General features: G+C 38.1%; 1 protein-coding gene across 1 annotated transcript in view; it reads left to right on the top strand.

Moving 5' to 3' along the window:
- Positions 1–22,165, top strand: part of Ccdc39 (Coiled-coil domain containing protein 39) — a 37,431-nt gene that overhangs the window by 14,353 nt on the left and 913 nt on the right. Inside the window, exons 11-22 of the mRNA XM_088264322.1 lie at positions 604–692; positions 3,468–3,695; positions 4,565–4,759; positions 6,665–6,804; positions 7,636–7,711; positions 8,858–9,017; positions 10,297–10,462; positions 18,098–18,245; positions 19,001–19,128; positions 19,399–19,463; positions 21,099–21,247; positions 22,111–22,159. Coding sequence (XP_088120448.1) covers positions 604–692; positions 3,468–3,695; positions 4,565–4,759; positions 6,665–6,804; positions 7,636–7,711; positions 8,858–9,017; positions 10,297–10,462; positions 18,098–18,245; positions 19,001–19,128; positions 19,399–19,463; positions 21,099–21,247; positions 22,111–22,159 — 1,593 coding nt within the window. The remainder of the gene's footprint in view (positions 1–603; positions 693–3,467; positions 3,696–4,564; positions 4,760–6,664; positions 6,805–7,635; positions 7,712–8,857; positions 9,018–10,296; positions 10,463–18,097; positions 18,246–19,000; positions 19,129–19,398; positions 19,464–21,098; positions 21,248–22,110; positions 22,160–22,165) is intronic.

Here is a 22,165-nt window from a genome sequence, read left to right as displayed (position 1 = left end):
CGGGAGATGCTATTTACTTACTTTTGGCAGAGTGCGAGATGCCAAAAACATTGTAAAGATTGGAATTGGGTTCGCGGATACTTGTGATTAGTATATGACTAATTAGTATACTAATAATGTCCGCCTCCGTAGTGTAATGGTCAGCACGCTCGGCTACCGTTCTGGAGGACCCGGGTTCGATTCCCACGGGGGGTAAAATAAATATGAGTGATTTTTTGACTGTAATATTTATTCAATATTACCCTGGACTCATACCTGAAGCGGAGGGCTGATCACCTTTCCTTCATGTGTAAACGATCAAGATAACACTGCGTTTATATGACGCAGTGCCCTATGCACCATTGGGGTGCGGATAAGGGTTTTATTATTATTTATTAATAATTAGGGTCGGGGTTGATGAAAAAACCGCCCAAGAACAATGTGTTAACACTTCACATACAACGTTTACGTTGTTTGGATATAATTTAATATGTATATCAATCGACATAATCTCGACATATTATACAATCATTTACAGAATTCGCAGAACCTCATGGTTGCCAGTATTTGAATTTGTCAAACGTAGTTAAATTAGCTGAAAAATACTTGGAATTTTGGTCGCAGGTTATCGGGTGGCGATGAATCAGATGGACATAAAGCAAATCAAACTGGAAAAGGATCTGCTTGGCCAGAAAGAAGTACTCTACAAAATGGTGAGCTATCAACCTGTTTTCTTTTAGCCCTACCACCGCATTTCAAATCAGTTGTGGTACTCACACCTTCAAGTGTAACTATGATTGCTACTATAGGACCGGCGAATGTTTTCACTGATGCATTATGGCTAACGTGACCATTTATTTTTGTTCTCATAACGGGACATTTACCAATTTTTACGTAAAAGTATGTATATTTAAGAAAACACATATTTTTTCATAGTTTTTGTATAATAATAAAAAGAAAATGGTTTGTCCACCTCAGTAGTGTAGTGGTCAGCGCGTTTGGCTACCGTGCTGAAGGTCCTGGGTTAGATTCCCAGGGGGGTTAATATAAATATGGGTGATTTTCACTCATGTTTATTTAATATCACCCTGGACTGGTACAAGAAGCGCAGGGCTGATCACCTTGCCTTCATGCAATTAATGATCAAGATAACACTGAGTCGCAACCGTACAGTGCCCAATGCACCACGGGGTGTGGATAAGGGTTAAGAGAAGAAAAAATAATAAAAATAAAAGGAATGTTGATAAAGAAAATAAGAGGAATAAATAATTTAACCTTTTAACCGCGTTAGCTTTGTTCCTAAGAGACGCCCGTGCGCAGCGGTATTTCGCTGTTTTTTAAATGATTACTTTTATCAAGTATTTAGTTAAGAAATGATTTATTTTCCTTAACAAAAACATTCAATGGGATTCATTGCGCCTTTTTAGTACTCTATAATACACTTGTGTCACATTATTCTTGAAATATATCGTAATATAAACAAATAAGATTGTAACATAAATAAATCAAAGCACGCATCGTGTGTCACTCTTACCCACTGGCGATGCGTAGCGTCGAGAGTGAGACAGATATAGGGCATGATTATGGAGCGGACTAATTACCGACCGCAAGAAAAATCAGGGATCTGTTCTTTTATTTATCCTTGTGATGTTACAAATTATTAGTCAGATATTTCAACAGATGTCATAAGGCCAAGGATTGACGTATTATTTTATCCAAAGTTCCACACCATGAAAAAATCCCTCTAAGTTGAACTGAGGTTCGAAACTTGGAGCAATGTAAAAACACAAACGCTTATGTCAGCCGCGTATGGGGCATGTTTTGTTAAAACACTTACGGTTATGCGAGCCGCGTGGATCCGGTTAAATATGAAAAAAATATGTTCTTCATCTAAACACAGGACGGTCCCGTTCAAAACAGGACATATGGTCACATTAATTATGGCGCAGGATCCATTTGTCTCTATCTATGGTATTGCCTACAGTGTCTTATCAGCCATGTGCATTCGTGGTCATTTGTTCATTGTCAGTTTTTTGTCGCACATCAAAGTGGCAGAAATCAGTCTGTCGCTGTCATATATCATGCCGTTGCGTGTTTTCATTATTTTTGTTTACAATTCATCATGGCGGCTCAAGGTGAAGCGACCTTTCTGTCGCCATCACCAGGTTCTCACTTTATTTATGGTTGCCAGGTTGCAATTCTGAAAATACTGGCTAGTCACCCACATAGATTTGTGATTTTTTTTTACTATTTTAATGACTTATTTTGATCAATAATCACTATTTTTTACTATAATAACAGATATGTAAAATTAATTAACAAATTAATTAAATTAATTAACACACCATATAAAAAATCAACTATCCATTTAAGCTTTAAAGAAGATGACATATTTATTTTGACACGTTATTACTCTTAAGCAAATATTTTTACTGAGCGTCTTACACTCACCTAAAAACTGCCAAAGTCATTAAATGTGACTGGGTGCAACCACAATTACTAAAGTTTGGAGTACTTCGAACATAGTAAAATATCTATAGATATATTGCCTAAATATTTTTTACAAAAATTGGATTTAATCCTTGAAGGGTTGCCATTAAGATAAATTATAGATTTTTAGGCTCTGTAGTAGGTTAGACCAGGGATTGTAATGATAACACTCATGATCGAAAATATTGGAATTCATTTTATTTAAATCGTTAGGTATGCCAAATCAGGTTAGGAGTCGTAACAATCGGCGGGTATGTATGAGGAGATGCATGAACGTGGAAGAGGCGAAGAATGTTTGCAAGGACAGAGTGGTGTGGCACTCCATTCTCTCTGCCTACCCCTGCGGAGAAGCGGCGTGATGGTTAGTTAGTTAGTTTTTTTTTCAAATCGTTAATACATTACACTAAATTAGTTCCGGATGTCTACGAAACACGAACGGTCCGAGGCGTAGTTCGTGCCGGTCGTAGAGACGCGTTGCGGGTCGCGGTGTTGGATTATCAACCGCGATCACTGGTCGAGGGCGGAGATGACTTCATCGACGTCTCGTGAATTCACCGTTGTTATCTACAATGTGCAGCTGCTCTCGGTGTCTGGTGTCATTTATCGCTTCTAGACATTACTTACTTACTTATAACCCTTGTCCGCACCCAATGGTGCATAGGGCACTGCATCGAATTGACGCAGTGTTTTATTGATCATTACTTACATGAAGGCAAGGTGATCACTCTCGCGCTTCAGGAACCAGTCCAGGGTAATATTAAATAAAAATTGCAGTGTAAAATCACTAATATTTATTTTCACCCCCCTGGGAATTGAACCCGGAACCTCCAGCACGGTAGCTGAACACGCTGACCATTACACCACAGAGGCGGACAAATCTAGACATTACATTATCTTAAAGGTGAAGCTAGGGTGAACCACACCACGGATTTCTCAAAGAAGACTGGACATTCACACACAAAATATAGCACAAAGTCTCATCGATTTGGTTGTTGCAGAGCTACACGCTGGAGAGGACGGTGGCGCGCTGCGCGCGGCTGGAGGGCGCGTGCGGCGAGCCGGCCGAGGAGGAGCTGCAGGAGCGGCGCGCGGCGCAGCTGCAGGCCGCGCAGGCGGAGCGCGCCGCCGCGCTGCAGCTGCTGCGCGCGCAGCTCACGCGCCTGCAGGGCGAGGAGCGCGCGCGCGCCCGGGAGCTGCACGCCAACAGGGACCAACACCAGACCATGGTAATTGCACATGATTATTCAGCACCCCAATAAAGTAAAAAAAAAAAATTTCTTTATTTTAAATTCTATTGCATTTCACAATATATTATAATTACAAGTACATAAAAATATATAATGTTAACATAAAAATAGATCACACAAAGGCATGGCCTGTGTGTGGGTACATATTTTAATGTAATTATATTATTTCATTAATTGATTCGGCAGTCACTTTGTGGTAAAATCCATCCATGTTTAATTAATGTTTTACTTAGTAAATACCACTATTTCCTAAAATCTACTGTGACACGTGTTTCGATGCATTCCGCATCATTTTCATCATTCCGCATCATACGGTGTTAGAGTTTAAGAAATAGTGGTATTTACTTAGTAAAACATTCATTACTAATTCTATTATTGCTAGCATGTAATAGAATTACATTGTTATTATTTATTTATTTATTTGAACTTCACAACAAAAAATAACTAAGTACCATTGGCTAGAATATTACCAAAAAGCTATATCTTCCAACCAACTCAAAACAGATGTATATGTCCCTCAATATGGGACAAAAGAGTTGCATAAACTTGGTCACCCCACTGAGATAGAGACAGCCAACAAGCCAAGGCAGACAGTTATTGCTGCAATGTGTATTTTGTTCAAATAAACTTTTATAATTTATTTATAATTATCAATTTACTTTGTTTTGTGTTGTATTGCTTGTATGATCTATATATCTTATATATTTTTAAATAATGTAAATGAACGTCTCGGGCTATGCTTAGTGAGGCTTTCATCAAAAAACAAAAATTTAAAAAAATTATTCTAAAAGTATTTAAAAAAAACATAATAAATAAAATAAAAATAAAAATAAATGTCTCCTTCACAGAAGGAGCGCATGCAGGAGCTGAGCGCGCGCGCGGACGGCGCTCTGCGCTGGCGGCAGCAGGTGCGGCGCTCGGGGCGCGCACGCCGCGCCGAGGAGGGCGCCCTGCGCCTGCGGGCCGCGCACGCCGCCCGCGCGCTGCAGCGCCTCGGCGACCGCTCCCTCTCCCTGGAGAAGGCCGGCCTCGGACTCAAGGCGGTGAGTGACTGGACACTTGTCCTTGAGAAGTAGTCATTTAACCCTATGCAACACAAAGCCGGTGAATCGCCGGCCAAGGTCGATTTGGCACTGATTTATAAAGCTGGCGATTTGCCGATTTGTTTTTGAAGTGATTCCTTTTACACAAAACTGATGACAATAATTTTCACAATGAACTGAATACACTCTACCAAAACTACCTGGGGATGAGACATAATGATCTAAAATTTATAAAATAAAAGTACTTTGTTTCAACTACTTTTTATTGGTACACTTTATCCAACCGGTTTCGACTAGAACCTTGTCATCATCAGGGTTTATGTACTAAATTCTAAAATATTGAAATACTCAAAGTTAGGTTATAGTTAATAACCCTTCCCTTACGATAACAAAAACTTCCACGCACTCCGTACACCATATGAAAATATGATTTAAAAATATAATTTAAAAAACGGGAAAAAAACTCCTAAATGTTGCTTTTGCATTGAGTGGTTAAAACAAAGTTTATTTTATAAAGTTTATAAAATGTGCCACAAAGTATCTGCGAAAAACATTCAAGACATAATGATCTAGCTTACGCACAAACAAAAAATTATTCTTTTATGTTTTACCATTTTTATTTCGTGTCTTCATGTTTTTGTAATGAAATATGTGCCAAAATTAAAAAGTGTGTTGTGTGAATAAATAATGTCATCTTTATTAGTGGTACGATGGGTTGAGCCGTCATATGAGGTCTTAAAAATTGCCTAAAAAAGCTGCCAGATTGATGTCCGTCATGGGTACAATGGTGAATATTGGTGAATACACCTTAATACAGGTTGTAAGCCCTGTGAATACCCAGACTTCCACAATCTTCTTTATTCGTGTTGAAATGTCAATCGAAAGAAAGTTTAATTAAGAGCAGGCAATCACCATTTATATGAAATTTGTTTTTTGTCTTTTTTTATTGACATAAATTGTATATACATATGTATTTAAAAAACAATTTTAAACATTTTTAAACAATTTTTATTTTGCAGAGACCCACCAAGCCACCTTGTGTGTCTTGTCGGTGGAGTTCTTTTTGCATACATTTTTTTTTATTGTTTTTAACCATATTAACCTAATTTAAAAAAATTAAGAATGCAAACTATTTTACAATTTTCATAAAATAAACTCTTGATCATTTACCCATTCCTTTATTTTGCCTTTGTTCCATATTTTATTCTGACGTCGGCATTTTATTCATACGTCGGCAAAAAATTAAAAATGTTCGGAACGCTATATTGCAGTGTTCGACTCCCATATTTATTGTTAATTTCAAATTTAAATTTCTTCCAGAAATTCATTCATATACCGGATGACTCGTCAAATAAATGTCAATGATCTCTTCCCGCCAACCGAATAATAATAAATGGATAAGATGATTCATTAGGATCCAGACTTTCCATCCTCTCCTGGTGTACCTTCATGTAGGTCTTTTAGGTCAGGAGGGTGTCTACTAGTGGGGCACTCCTCTATTATCTGCGGGACAGTCTAGATCTCCGCCCCACAGTGTAAAGTCATTGTAATTGGAAATTGTTGTTGTGTTTTGTGAACAATTGCGGGATAATTGAAGATTATTGTTTTGTTTTGTGAACAATTGTGGGATAATTGGAGATTGTTGTTGTGTTTTGTGAACAATTGTGGAATAGTTGGAGATTGCTGTAGTGTTTTGTGAACAATTGTGGGATGATTGGAGATTGTTGTGTTTTGTGAACAATTGTGGGATAATTGGAGATTGTTGTTACGTTTTGTGAACAATTGTGGGAAAATTGGAGATTGTTGTTGTGTTTTGTGAACAATTGTGGGATAGTTGGAGATTGCTGTAGTGTTTTGTGAACAATTATGGGATAATGGGAGATTTGTATTATGTTTTATGACCAGGCGGTGAGTGAGCGCGCTGCAGAAGCCCGGGAACGCTTGGCGGTGTTACAGTCGCAGCGCCGCCTGCTGCAGGAGGAGAGGGGGAGTCTGGCCGCGGACCTGAAGGCCGAGCAGCTGCAGGTGGAAGTGCTTCGCAAAAAGTAAGCACTCCCTCTCGGAGGTTATTACTGAATTCAAATATTTTTTGAGATTCAATGCCGTTATTTATCGAAATGAAATAGCAACTCTACATGTAAACATATATTTTTTATTTATCTAAATGAAAAGATAAATATTTATATTTTTACTTATTTTTTTTTTTTACAAAGATGTTAATAATATTAGTACATAACCACTCACCCAGAATTTTATGTCTACCGGTTTGAGACGTACCCGTCTCTTCGTCAGGACAATCAAGCATGCAAACAATACTGCAAGCCGAGGTTAAAACATGCACGTTTTAACCTCGGCTCGTAACGCATGTTTGTGCTGAAACCTTTAGTGCATGTTAGTCTTCGGGTTGGCCAAAAATCGCATGTGTTAAACATTTTGTTTAGTTTTAAGTGTGTAAATAGTGCTATGGTAGTGAAGGGTAGTATTGTTTGCGTGCTGTGGTAGTAATTGTCCTGACAAAGAGACGGGTACGTTTTGAAACCGGTAGATATAAAAATCTCGGTGAGTGGTTATAAACTAATATTATTGACATTTTTGTAAAAAAATAAATTAAAAATGACTAACAATAAAGTAAATGCTTTAAATATTAATAATATTAAGAATATTTTTATTGTTTACACAAGTATTTCAGTTTCATACTATTTCTGTGAGCCTAAACGGCTCATTATTAGAAATAGGTATCAAATTGTGGTAGAAAAACTCTGACTTAAGAGTCCGCGACACTAACCACGGGATCACAACCCGATGCTGTAAGATAATGTAAACCTTGGTGATTGTGGTGCGTGCCTTGAAAAATGATTTATAATTTGCACTTGCAGATATGACATCTGCCTCTCAACGATGGGGAAAGATGAGGATGGACAAGCTCTCTCCGTAACATACTTCAGGATCAAGGTTAGTTTGTGAATTAAGTTTGTATCTCACCCTTAATCGCCTTGCTTTTATGTAAATAATGAACATGCCAATGTGGGTTAGAAGAAGAAGAAAATTTTTTGTAACTGCAGACAGTTACAATAGAATTCCATATTGAATTGTTGGGTAATATATCCAAAATTAAACAAGGTTGATTGGATCGAATTCTACATTTATTTATGTATATGTTAACACGTGACGCGTTTCGTCTTATTAAGACATTATCAAACACTGACTGTCAGTTAAGGTTAAGACATTATCAAACACTGACTGTCAGTGTTTGATAATGTCTTAACCTTTTAACTGCCGGCAGGTACATGTATGGCGGTACCCAGCACGCCACGAATTTTACGACAAAAATAAAACCTTCTAAACATATCGTTATTGAAAGCGTTTAAGCGTTTAAGCGAATAACGTTTATTTATAAAACTTATTATATAAATGAAGAGCGTGCCTGTCGTGCAGTCATTTATCCATGATCATAAAATTAATAGTTCATGGTGCAGGGTTGTCACAAAATTTGTCAAAAAAAATATGAAAACTTAATTATATGTCAAAAGTAATTGTTTATGTTCGTTTGATATTAAAAGTATACACACACACACACACACACACACACTATGATTTAAAAAAAAAAAAAATTAAAAATCATCAGAATCGACACTAAAATCACTGTTGTCAGATTCGTCAGTGACGGCAACTCGGGGATTATTAGACAACCCTGAGAGCCATTAGTTGTTCCGACGACAAAGCTCTCTATAATTTACGTTTAAAGTGGTAAAAACAAATTCTGTTTAAATTTTAAGTATGCAAAGATATTCTCAATAGATGTCACTATGCGTTCAATATATTTGTACATTTTAAATAATTAATTTTCTTTAGTAAAAGCCCATTTAAAACGGCGCGTCTTAAGACATAATTTTTGTATGAGCGGCGCTCTGTTCACAGAAAATTATGCGTCTTAAGACGCTTTTGGCAGTTAACCGGTTAATAAGACGAAACGCGTCACGTATTAACATATACATAAATAAATGTAGAATTGAATCCAATAAACCTTGTTTAATTATGGATATATTACCCAACAATTCAAGAAGGAGAATATTCTGATGCAAGCGTTTTATGTTGCAGAATGCTCAGGAGAAGTCGGAGCTGCAGCAGGAGGGGGACGCCCTGGACGCGCAGATCAGGAAGAGCGAGAAGGAGATTGCGGCGCTGGAGGCCACCCTGCAGGTGGTGGACACAGCCAACAGGAACTACATACGGAACCTGGCTCCGCCCCAGGAGGATGGTACGAGTATACCTTGCATTTAAATTTTTTTAATGGAATAACCCGCAATGTCCCTACTTTAATACACTTCGGACGGGAAAAGTATTTCTACCTGTTCGGTCGATTGATGCTTAAGGACGGGTAGAGTATTTTAACCTTTTGCGCCTGCCTCATTTCAAAGAAAAAAAAGAAGACATTTTTCCATGTTTCTATATGAACAACATTTTGAGTGTGTGCAAATACTTGTTCACAAAATCTGGATTATCTCTAATTACGGGAGTTATTTTCATATTATATTTATATAAGAGTTTCTGCTTAGTAAAAAGCTTCTTTACATCTCACCGACAGATGTCTCTAGTGAAGTTCTAGTGATTCAAGAACAAGGTTTCTAAATTGGTTCATATATATTGAACTTCCACGAATTTGAGTAGTGTGGTTGTCAATAATGGGTAGAATTGGTGAATGTTACACGTGTGTAAAGTGATCACTTAAACCAGCCTATGACGGTCGTCAGTCCCGTAAATGCCCAGACTTCCATATTCTTCTTCATCTTTGATGAGATGTCAAAAAATAATATTTCTATATGAACATTATATTTCTTTGTTAACCTTTCCCTTACGGCGCTAAAAACTTCAGCTTGCACCGGTGATATGTATTTTGTACACCATATGAAAATATGGTTTAAAAACGGTAAAAATGTGAATATTCCTAAATATTGCTTTTATTGAACATAGATGAAGTTGAAATGTAAAAATTTTGTAATATTAGCTCTGGTAAGTATCTGAAAACGAGAAAAAAATACATTGCAAGTAGCCGCAATGACTAACGTAGCGACACGACCGCCGCGTATAATGGTTTGCGTACTACTAAACTTACACAAAGTAACGGCACGCACACACTGAAAAACGTTGTATACTTGTGATTTTATCTCCAATTTTTTCACTTCCATACATTAGAGTTACCAACACTCCATTGTATACGGTGTAATTATTATATTATCAAAGAAAACACTTGTTTTTTTACCACTTAGTTTTATTTTACTTAGAGTTTATTTTATGACGACTAGTTTCAGAAGCTAAGCTTCCATCTTCAGGTCTAAATGTAAACATGCAGTTTAGTGTTTTCTTTAATAATATCATCATGTCTTACCACAAAGTAAATGCCAAAACAATAAATAAAATAGTGTAATTATTGAATCCATTGAGCAGTGTTCCTAGGTCTATAATGCTTGCTTCAGCTTTGCATTTCTTGATTATTTGACCATTCAATCATCACCAGTGACCAGTGCGTCGGTTTCCAGACCCTGAAGTCTTGGAGCTGGCGAGCCTGAACGAAGAGTTCCGGCGGGCCCGGGACGAGCGATCACAGGTGCTGGCGCAGTGCGGCAAGAGGACGGAGCAGGTGGACACCCTCCGCGGAGATTTGGCCGCCCTGGTTCCTCAGATGGAGTCCTTGGAGTCTGTCAGGTACGGACATTAGGATTGTTTCCACACCAATGTTTGACGCTTTGAGGCGTGGAATTTCAGCAAATAAAAAAATCCATATTGCACGGAAAATTTATTTCTATTGATTTTAACAATAAATTAATAAAGAAATAAAAATACAAAAAACTAAAAGTAAACAATAAGTCATTTTAGTTTTTTTTTATTATAGGGTGGAATTTAAATATCCCAATAATTATTATTATAATTAACATACAGGGTCATTCATTTTTCGGTTTCGAAAGAAAAGCTAAATATTTTTTGTTTATTTTTGGCAAAGCACCCAATTTTGGGTGATACCTGCCATACTAGTGATTTTATATACTTAAATAATTTTTTTTTTTTTATTGATTTTTTTTGGGGTCACACGCTTTTGCTATACTTTTTTAAATGTTTAATAATCGCACCGTTAACATTTTTCGAGTTCATTGACAATAGGTGTTGGACATTCAGCGGGAAGGACAAACCCTCAGACCGAATGTCCTGAATGAACTCGAGGTTAGGGAGTAAGGGGCAGTTGAAAAATACGTGGTCAGCAGTCTCATCCTCCTGTCCACACGCGCACAACGAACAAGTTAGAATATTAATCCTTTTGAGGTGGGATGCAAGTACTGTGTGTCCGATCCTCAGCCTACACAGAAGGGACACATTCAGCTTGGGAATCCTAACTTTGCGGAACCAAGGGGATTTGGGTATCACGGGTTGGATTGACTTGTAATAGGATCCAGTGGATGTTATGGAGAACATTTCATTCCATTCCTCGCTTGCACCAGCTTTGAGCCCACTAAGGTAGTCAGGAATGGGAAGGGTGAATAGACTGGGAACCACGCCACAGTCCCGGGCTTCCTTGGCCATGGAGTCCACCCTCTCATTACCTGTAATTCCTATATGAGATGGAATCCAAACTATCGAGACAATTTTATTTTCAACATTAACCATATATAACATTCTTTTTATATCACAAAGAATATGATTATTCTTAAGGACAGAGTGATTATTATTTGAAGATAAAAGGTTCACAACGCTGAGAGAATCAGTAAAAATTACTGTCGGTGACAAGGATTGTTTAATAATTATTCTCAGAGCCTCTCTAAGGGCCACACATTCCGCTGTAAATATGGATGCTTCACGAGGTAATTGGAATTGCTCTTCTATATTAAGGGAAGGAATATATAATGCAGCACCACACGCTCCTACGGCACTTTTTGAGCCATCAGTATATACTGCAACGTGGTTAGGCCAAAGTTCTTCCAACTTTTGTATGAATAATCGTTTAACATAAGAGGCATTAAGAACCAACGAGGTCTTATCTATTCCAATAGAAAGAAATACATCAGGTTTATAAATAGCAGCTTCATATGAAATGTTATATAACGGAAGAGTGGCTTCAAGAGGACATGACATGGTGTTTACAATGTGATGCCAGGATCTACAGAGAATAGGAGGACTGTCAGTATTTTTGTTTGAGGTTGATTGAAAAAAAGCATGAAGAAGTTGAAGCCTCGGAAAAATTGGATGATTACTATCGTTAGTCCTATTGAGGATGAATTTGTTGGATAATAGTTTTTTCCTCAAAGAGTACGGCATATCAACACACTCCGCTTGTAAGGCAATCACAGGAGATGATTTCATTGCTCCCAAAATTAATCTGAGGCATTTATATTGTATCCTATCTAATTTAGATTGCAGATACTTTGGAAGAGGGTCCATTATAAAGCACGCATAATCAATATGACTTCGGACAAGAGCGCAGTAAAGCATGTTCATTGTAGTCGGGTGGGCACCCCACCACACTCTTGAAACTGCCCGTAGGATGTTAATATTCTTTTCACACTTAGCCACAATGTTTTCAATGTGTTTGTTCCATGACAGCTTATTATTCAATGTGACGCCCAAAAATTTTACATTGTCCTTCACAGGAATCCGAATTTTCCTCAATTTTATATTTAACTCGGGGATGTTACGCTTTCTAGAAAATACTACTATTTGGCTTTTGGACGGAGCCAATTCCAAATTACTTTCCTCGAACCATGCCCCGACGGGTTCCAGTGCCCTATTCAATACACTCGAAGCGCGAGGTGTGGATTTGTCTGATGTATACAGCACGAAGTCATCCGCATACTGCAAAATGGAGATTTCAGGGGGAATATGTGTTTGAAGATCCTGAGTGTAGATGTTAAATAACAGTGGACTCAATACCGATCCCTGTGGCAGACCTTTGTACACCGTTCTAATCACGGATCCTTTTGGAGTATCTATGGTAATATCTCTATTGCACATCATATTAAATATCAGGCAGCCAACACCACTGGAGATCCCGAGGGCATTCATTCTTTCCAGCAGTAATGGGAGAAGGACATTATCATAAGCACTACTTGCGTCCAAGAAGCAGGCGATTAAGTCGGTTTTACAGGACCGTGAAACATGGATATCAGTAACTAGTACACTTAGGTTGTCGATGCAGGATTTATTTTTTCGAAAACCAAATTGCCAGTGCGGTAGGAGGTTATTTCTCTCTACAAACCACTCGAGCCTAGTCTTTACCATGCGTTCCAGAATTTTGAGAAAACAACATGAGAGGGCAATTGGCCTGTATGAAGTTCCAAGGGATATATCCTTACCAGGTTTGGGGATCGGGACTATGATTTGTCTTTTCCAGGAGTCTGGGATTGTGCAAGATTTTAAAATGAGATTATACATTTTTAGGATTAGGATCATAAATGGTTTAGGAAAGTGTTTGAAAAAGGAATAGGGAATCATGTCATGGCCCGGAGAAGAATCTCCAGAAGATTGGATTGCCATCGATAATTCATCGAGTGAAAACGGAGATGTTAGGTAGTCAGCGCCTGGAAGGATTGGGGGTTCTCTAGGGAGTTCGGAAATACTGGGAACGTAAGATGGAGCAAGTTTCCCAACAAAATCCTCTATCCAGGATGTACATTTGGAAGTGTTCACCTTCGGAGAGTATGATCCTCTGAATCTTCTTATTGAATCCCAGACATCCCCGAGCGGGGTTTCGGGAGACAAAGAGTTACAGAGATTTTGCCAACCCTGTCTTTTTTTTTTTCTAAGAAATTTTTTAGTTAGGGCCTGTACGTGTCTAACCTCCAAAAAGTTGTCAGAAGTTATATTTCTTTTATACTTTCTTATACTGGATGCTCTATTTTTAACCATTTCCGTGCATTCCTTATCCCACCAAGGAGGGGAGTACTTGTGCAAAACCTTTTTAGATATGGGGATAGCAACGTTGGCCACCTCGATTATCAACTCGTGGATTTTGTTAGCTATTGTGTTGGGGTTGTTATTGTCACCATCGATCGACAGGGACTTGGACTTAGCATTCAATGAATCTTCAAAGATTTTCCAGTCAGCCCTACCGATCAAATAGTTAGATCTCTTGGGTTTATGATGACTGTGATTTGAGGAATTAATCATTTTGATGATGATAGGGAAATGATCACTGGAGAAAGGGTCACTCAATAGATTCCAAGAGGACAAGCTTGCCAGGTTGCAGGAACAGATTGAGATGTCCAAGGCGTTTTGGCTATGATTAGCCGGAGCAATACGCGTTGGATCACCATTGTTCAATATACATAAGTTTGATTCCTCCATGAAATCAACGATGGCCCTTCCTGCAGTGTCGGACGACGTACAGCCCCAGGACGTAGAATGAGCATTAAGGTCTCCCAAAATGTAGAAATTTGGGGAGAGACAACTCACGATAGATCTCCAGTATGATTGCTTAAATACGTTTCTGGGAGCTGAGTAAACGGAAACAATTGATAAATCTAGAATTTTTATGGCTAATATTTGCATTCTGGGATGTGATGGAAGTGGAATCAAATCGAAAATTAAATTATTTTTTATTAAGATAGCTACACCGCCCCTTCCGTCAAGGCGGTCGTCTCTGACACAAGAATAGCCAGGGAATGAGATAACTGAACCCGGAGAGAACCAGGTTTCAGATAGGGTCGCAATATCAATTTTGTGAGAGCGGATTAAAAGATTGATGTCATCTCTGTTGGATACTGCGCTACGACAGTTCCATTGGAGAATCGAAAGAGAATTAATTGAAGTGATTTGGGCCATTTTGTATGAAAGCTTGAAGGACAGGAATAATAATAGCAACGTTGGACGGTAAGGATTTTTGGGAGAGTAAGAGATCAAGTAATATGGTTAGAATGGATTTAGAGAAAGATTCATTAGAGAAGGCGAGACTCTGTGATAAACTTTCAGCAGAGTTTGAGTTGATGGCTGGAGAAGAGCTTTGATTGATAGCACATCCATCGGGTGATTGGTAATTTACCGAGCCATTGGGATGGATGAGAAGGGAGTTATGGTTGGATCGGTCGTAGCCGGGAATAAGAGGAGCTCTGGGAGTTTTGTATGTAAATTTGGCACGATTTTTTTGGGGAGCGGTAATTGTGGCGGGTAATGAATTGAGTGTAGCTTCACCATCTAAAGAGGATTTTGAAATGTTTTGAGAAGGATGTTTATTTGAGGATTTTAAGCTATCCGCATAGGATTTCCCCTTACTAAACGTCTGTTTAGAAGCTTCAAAATAGGAAATATTTAATTCTGACATATTTTTCTTAATCAAATTTTGGCGTATAAACTCTGGGCAATTACGATTGGTAGAAAAATGGTTGCCAGAACAGTGTATACAGCTGGCGTTTTCTAAGGAAGCGGAACATGACTCTCCTAGGTGGTTGGATCCACATTTGTAGCACCGAGGCTGGGAACGGCATACTGGTTTCGAATGACCAAATCTACAGCATTGAAAACATTGCATTGTGGGAAACATATAAAATTCCACCTCTACAGCGGAGTAAAAAAAGAAAATTTTTTTAGGGAGAATTTGTCCTTGAAACGTAAGCACGACTGTTTGGGTCGGTACCCATGTATGATTAGAAGAGTCTGGAGATGTTACTTTCCGAGAGAGACGGCGAGATTTGATAATTCTACCGCAATTATCTGGGAGGGTCACATTCTCCAGAATGTCCTCATGGGACCATTCTGTCGGAATGCCCCTAACCAAACCCATGCGTGACACCATATGATATGGGATGTATGCCTTGTAATTATTTTGATTGAGAATACCTTGTTTCTCTGCAAAACTATTTGCAGCCTCGAATGAATTAAGTTCTATGGCAATCCTATTGCGGCCAATAGCCCGTATACCACCTCGAGGTATGATTTCCTGTATTTTATTATTAAAAAGGAGTTTTCCTACCTCTAAGCTATTGATGGAGGAATTTTCTGCAATTTTTTGAATATAAACAATAAAAGGACCGACATCCTTTTCTGTATACAAATTTTTCATTGTTTCATCTCTCGAATGAGTGTTCATACTTACCTGCTTTGACGGTGGAGGACCTTCTTCAAAAGAATCTGCCTTAAGGTTTCGCTTATACCTCACCGTTGGGTGAATAATGGGCGAACCCACATTGGAGTAATCTTCAAATCTAGGATCTGGGGGATCTGGAGGTTTTTCACCTGCCTCCATATTTAATAAGTTTTAAAGTAAAAGACTTTAAATATAAAGAACAAAAAAAATATATAAAAAAATTATAAAAAAAAAATAAAAATATTATTGTTGCAAAAAAATGATTTATAACTTGAAATGTTTAAAAGGACTCTAGTTTTATAAATAAAGGGCACAGAAAACGATAGTTTTAATGCAAAACTATATAATTAATAAACTACGATAACATTTGGTTCACAAAACTTCGATTATATTATTTTTAAACACAAAAAACTAGGAGCACTATAACTAAGCAGTTGTATGTTTGACAGTTCGTCGTGTTGTGTGTTAGGTGAGGTTATTCAATGAAAAAAGCTAAATAAAACACACAGCGATACATTTTTTTTATGAATTTTCATTATAAAGTTTGGACTTTGCCATTTAGTGTGAAAAACAACATCATTCAAATGGCACCTCGAAAAGATTCGATGCATGCAATTCTTTTGAGGTCATTTTTAACCACTTTTTCGCACATTTCGTAGGGTTTCTCGGCCATAACTTGAGTAATGCTGGTTTTAAATGCGTCTAGAGCTCGGAGATTATTCGCATAAACATGGTCCTTTATGTAGCCTCACAGAAAAAAATTATATCAGAGTCAAATCGCATGATCTTGGTGGCCAGTTGACGTCGCCAAAACGTGAAATTACGCGACCAGGAAACTTTTAACGCAATAAAGCCATAATTGGTTGTGTTGTGTGGCTTGTTGCCCCATTTTGTTGGAACCACATATCGTCCAAGTCATGATCTTCAATCGCCGGCCAAAAAATCGGTTATCATTCGACCATATCGCTCCGAATTGACTGTAACCGTCTGCTCATTGGCATTTTCGAAAAAATACCTGCCAGTGACACCTTTCGACCATAGAGCACACCAAACATCAGTAACGACATTACAAACAACCTTACGAAATCAGTAACGCTTCCACTCTCTTCAAAAATTTTCACCATTTTACCGATTATTTGCGTAGTTGGTCAATTATGACGACTATAATCAGCGCGTATAATGCGCAAAAAGTGGCTTTGTTTAAATCACCACTTTTATAGTAAGTTTTAATAGTTTCAACTCGTTGTTCGTTTGTTAAACAATGCATTATCGTAAATGGCAAACATTTAACTAATATTATGACACTTCAGATGACAGTTGAGTTCAACAGGCGTCGAATGCCAGCGTTTACGTCTTGAAACTACGAAATGAATAACCCTGTAATATAAATTTTTCGAGGTGGTATAAAAAGATCCCACCATGCAGTTTTAAATAACAAAAAGGCAAGACACTTTTAACCCTGCCATGCCGCAAAGGGTTAATGAACTACAACCAACGTCTTTTTCTTCTTTATCAGCCCTCTTTTCACTACTGGGCCTCTTCTTATTCCTTCCAGACTTCTCTCGTTTGGGTTCTCTCTATCCACTTACTACCCGCAATGGGGACAATGTTTTGGAATGAGGACAATCGGCTTATCTTTTCTGGGGCTGGCCTATTCCTCTCTTCATGACCCGTGGTCTCCACTGCAGAACTTTAGAACAACCCCTGTGTCGTGTCAAAATTATAATTTGATTTGCTTTTAACTGGTTCTCTGCCTTATGAGCGTTTACGCGCTCTCCAATACCGTGCTCACCAGGCCGGGCATGCAAGATTAGCGTGTAAGCGCACTTTTTGTGCTTGTTTCTAGTTTGATTTAAATTTCCTGCCAGTCTTAAAAATGGCCATATATTCGATGCCATGACCTATGCAAAGTGCAGGGATTTGAAGGAGAGTTTGTTTTATAAACTTAAGATTTAAAAACATCTGGTTTTGCAATGTTATAACCAAAATAGGAAAAACATCATTTAAAAAAAGAATTAAGGAATTGGTTTGAAATTAAGGTACATTTTAAAATCCATAAAATACAGTAAAGTGATAGCTTAAGCCATACAAATGCCAGGTCATAAGCTCAGGATGCTCAGATTTCCATCTTCTATCGTATAAAAAAATGATAGATGATAGATGTTCATTTCAATTTGAGACACTTATTATATTGATATATCATCAGTTAGTAGGGTGAATAATCTAGTGTCTGATAAAAAAAGGTGTATTAGCGTGTGAATATGGCGATACAGGGATGGAATACTGGACGAGTTGAGCGTGCTGCAGAAGGAGCTCTCGGAGCAGAGGGAGAAGCTGTCTCGAGCTAACGCACAGCTGAAGAGGGCGCGTCTCACCGCCAAGAGGAAGATCCAGGACCCGCACACCGTGGCACAGTATGAGGTGACACATTGTTTACGGGAATTACTTAAAAGCGTCTTTTACATCCTGTTGGTAGAGAGCGGGAGACGCTTATAATCGTTCTATTTGCTTACTTTTGGTAGACTGTTAGAGACACCTAAAAACATTGTAGAGATGGGATGGGTTTGCAGTTACTCGTGATTAGTATACTGAGGGTCAGGCGGCAGACTGGCAAAGTTTATACTCTTATTATAGAGAAAAAAACACACGACAACAGTGTTTTAATATCTGTTCACTTTCTACTAACTGACTAACCATCACGCTGCTTCCACGCAATAATGCCACACCAATCTGTCTCTGCAAACAATCATCGCCTCTTCCACATTCATTCATATCCTTATATATACCCGCCGATTATTCCCACTCCTGACCTGACTTTGCTCTTGAAGTATTTTAATAGTGTCGGCTTGTGGTCCCGTGGTTAGTGTCGCAGACTCTTTAAGTCAGAGTTTCTCGGTTCAAACCCACTCTACCACAATTTGATACCTATTTCTAATAATGAGCCACTTAGGCTCGCAGAAATAGTTTGAAATATTTGTGTAAATAATAAAAACACAAATATTTCTCTTTTTTAAAAAATAAAAAACTTGATCATATCAAGTTTTTCTTCATACCAGCGCCTTCAGGCCTTCTCTACTATTCACTTTCTTCTATCTATTCGATTTCTGTTTCTATGATGATTATTGAAAAAATTACAGTATGTTTATTGAAATGTGTGTTGGAATGACATCATGCAGGTGGACATTGAGTGCAGAATGCTGGCTGAGGCGAACAAGTCGGCCGCTAATCAGCTGTTGGCTCTCCAGCTGGCGGAAGTGGAGGAGAGGGCTCGGGAGCAGGGTCTGGACTTGGGAGCTTTGTTCGGGTGACGTTAACCGACTACTAACTAACTTCATAATAGATAATCACATGGAAGAACATCACACGGCCCTGTTTTTGGAAATTCATTCATTGCTCCTTCCATATTCATGCATCTCCTCATTACATATTGAATCCTTTGAGCCGTGTTCCTACTGCATGAAGGCTTGTCTCCACTTTGCATTCCTCGATTATTTCACCATTCAATCATCTACCAACTATATAATTATTTCATTTACCTTCAGATACTCATTACAAGTAGTGTTGTATATTACAGTGGGTCCATGAGTAGTAGGAAACTCGGCGCTCCGTCAGGTAGGAGCAGCATCCTATCCGAGCAAGGTAAGTTTTTTTATACTTGCATATTGTCGGGTTGCGGTCCCGTGGTTAGTGTCGCGGACTCCTGAGTCAGAGTTTCTCGATTTGAACCCACTCTACCACAATTTGATACCTATTTGTAATAATGAGCTGCTTAGGCTCACAGAAATAATATGAAATTGAAGTATTTTTGTAAATAATAAAAACACAAATATTTATCTTTAAAAAATATATATATTCGGTGCATAGGGCTCTGCATCACATTGATGCAACATTGAGTTGATTATCAATTGTATATACTAATTATTTATCTTCTTCAAACAAGTATGTACCGTAGAACGGGGCTACTTGAACTTTGATGCGTTACTTGAGCCCAGTACAAAAAAAAATAAATCTGTATTTGGTCTACAATAATGAATGTATCGTGACAATAAGTGTCACCTGTCAGGGAAACAATGAATCATGTCGATTCGTTCATTATTGTAGACCAAATACAGATCTAATTTTTTTTTGTACTGGGCTCAAGTAACACATCAAAGTTCAAGTAGCCCCGTTCTACGCTACCTGATGGGATTTATCTCTGTTTTTTGTACAATGTTTTATGTAGTTTACCCCTCTAGCGAATAAAAAAAAAAAAAAAAACTAGCTGAAACTGTATTCACAAATGGTCAGTAGCTATTTATTTATAAAAGTCACTAGTAAATAAATAGTAAACTGTCAAGAACTATTGTTATTAGATGGTTAAGATTGGTTTGGCTAGGTTTTTAAAAATGTTAATTTTGACCATTTTGTATACTGAGTAAGTCCATATTAACACATTGTTTGCGGAAAATGCTTTAAAGCAAGGGTGGCCGACCCGCGGCCCGCGGGCCGTAGGGTGTATACTTGTGGCCCGTGGAGGATATCACACATTTTTTCTTTTATTGTACAAAAAACTACCAATAAACATTCCATCGTGCGTAGTTTGTATCATTCGTTTATAATTAATAAGAAAACTTTCTGCACAACATCAGATATTTACTAGACCCGCTCAAGAGTCCACATAAATGCTGTGTAAAAGCTAGTTATTGTACCCATGATCCTAGCAATATATCAGACGTCTCTCAAATTTATTATACTTGTTTTTTTTATTTATTGTCTAACTCTAATCTAACAAACATGTTTTCATTTTTATTATAAATAAAAAACAATATATTTATTATTTTCTTTGATTAATAAACGAAATTTCGTTTTAAGGCCCGGTAGGAAATCTCATTTTCAAAATCTGGCCCGGCTGCTGAAAAAGTTGGCCACCCATGCTTTAAAGCATACTGCAAGTAGAAAGCATGAGACGCTTATAAGCGTTCTTTTTGCTTACTTTTGATAAAGTGCGAGAGACATTAAAAATATCATACAGGTCGGAATTGGGTATGCGGTTACACGCAATTAGTATACCGAGGGTCGACTGGCATACTGTCCAAGTATAATTAAGGTCAGGGTTGATGAAAAAAATGCCCGACGACAATTTGTTAATAAAGCTAATATAACCTATGGGACCATTCCCAAATGATCAAAGTCAGAATAGAAAATTTTTACTAAAACCTTTATTTATTTAAATATGTTCTCTTCAATGTCATGATTAGTTTTGGTGATGAAGTGTAAATTGTGCTAAATGTCCAGGGTCCCTGGGTCTGGAGCGCTCCAAGTGTTCCTGCGTATCCGTGGGCACCCTCTCCGGAGATATGTCGTCCCCCTCCCCGCCCTCCTCGGGCATTCGGGACCGCCTAGAGGCTGCCAGGGCACCGCGCTCTCCGCTATCCGACTCCCAGGTACTTAGTGTTACCCGACAAGAGTTCTGTGAGTGGTATGCTTCTTGCGGCATATATATGTGGCGTAATCTTTTGGCAAATATTAGTGTCGGAATGGTAAATTTTTTACTAAGGCTTTTTTACTAAAGTGGACATAGAAACGTAGGCCGTCAACCAGCGAGATAGACAGATGACATTGCCAATATTGCCAGAAAAGAGTGGTCGAGGAAGGCCCAAAACCGCTAGGAGCGGCAGACAGAGAAGGAGACCTTCACCCAGCAGTGGGTGGATGCAGGTTGAAGACATATCGCTCACTCCTTTCAACGTCATAAATCAAAAAACTTGATTTTTCAGGAGAACGTTTTTAATGTTTAAAAATATAATACAATTTTACTTTACTGTGCAACAGATCTTTTTAGGTAAAACCTGAAGGTTTTTTCTCCATTTGAAAAATATTTAGTATATTTAAAAAAATAATTAAACAATACCTTTTCTTCAAAATGCAAAAACAACACTTTCTGCCCTGTAGCGGGTAAATATTAAGTAAAAAATATGCCTCTTTTGCCTCAGCAATATCTCAATATAGTACATTTTCTGGGCATTCCGAAAACATGCACAACTGAAAATTGACGATTTTTGATTTATGACGTTTATGAAAGGAGTGAGGGAATTACTTTCAAGTGATAGTCGAACGTCAGGGAGACCTGACATGACACAAATAGAAGAAGAATATAGGGTTTTAAATTTTACTAAACAATACAAATCCAGTTACATTGTCATAGAATATAGTCATCCATAAAAAAGAGAAAAAGCCATGAATATCATGGTCTTCGGTAAGTTAGTAAAGCAGTGATTTTACTGTAATAATTTGTTTACTTTTTCAGGATAAACTATCGGACAAGAAGCAGCCTTCTAGAGCCCAGAGCAAACAAAGTAAGT

This window comes from Brachycentrus maculatus, unplaced genomic scaffold, assembly GCF_059751285.1.
Source record: "Brachycentrus maculatus isolate JH-2025_06_01 unplaced genomic scaffold, ASM5975128v1 h1tg000223l, whole genome shotgun sequence".
NCBI lineage: Eukaryota > Metazoa > Arthropoda > Insecta > Trichoptera > Brachycentridae > Brachycentrus > Brachycentrus maculatus.
This window is presented reverse-complemented; position numbering and strand designations above follow the sequence as displayed.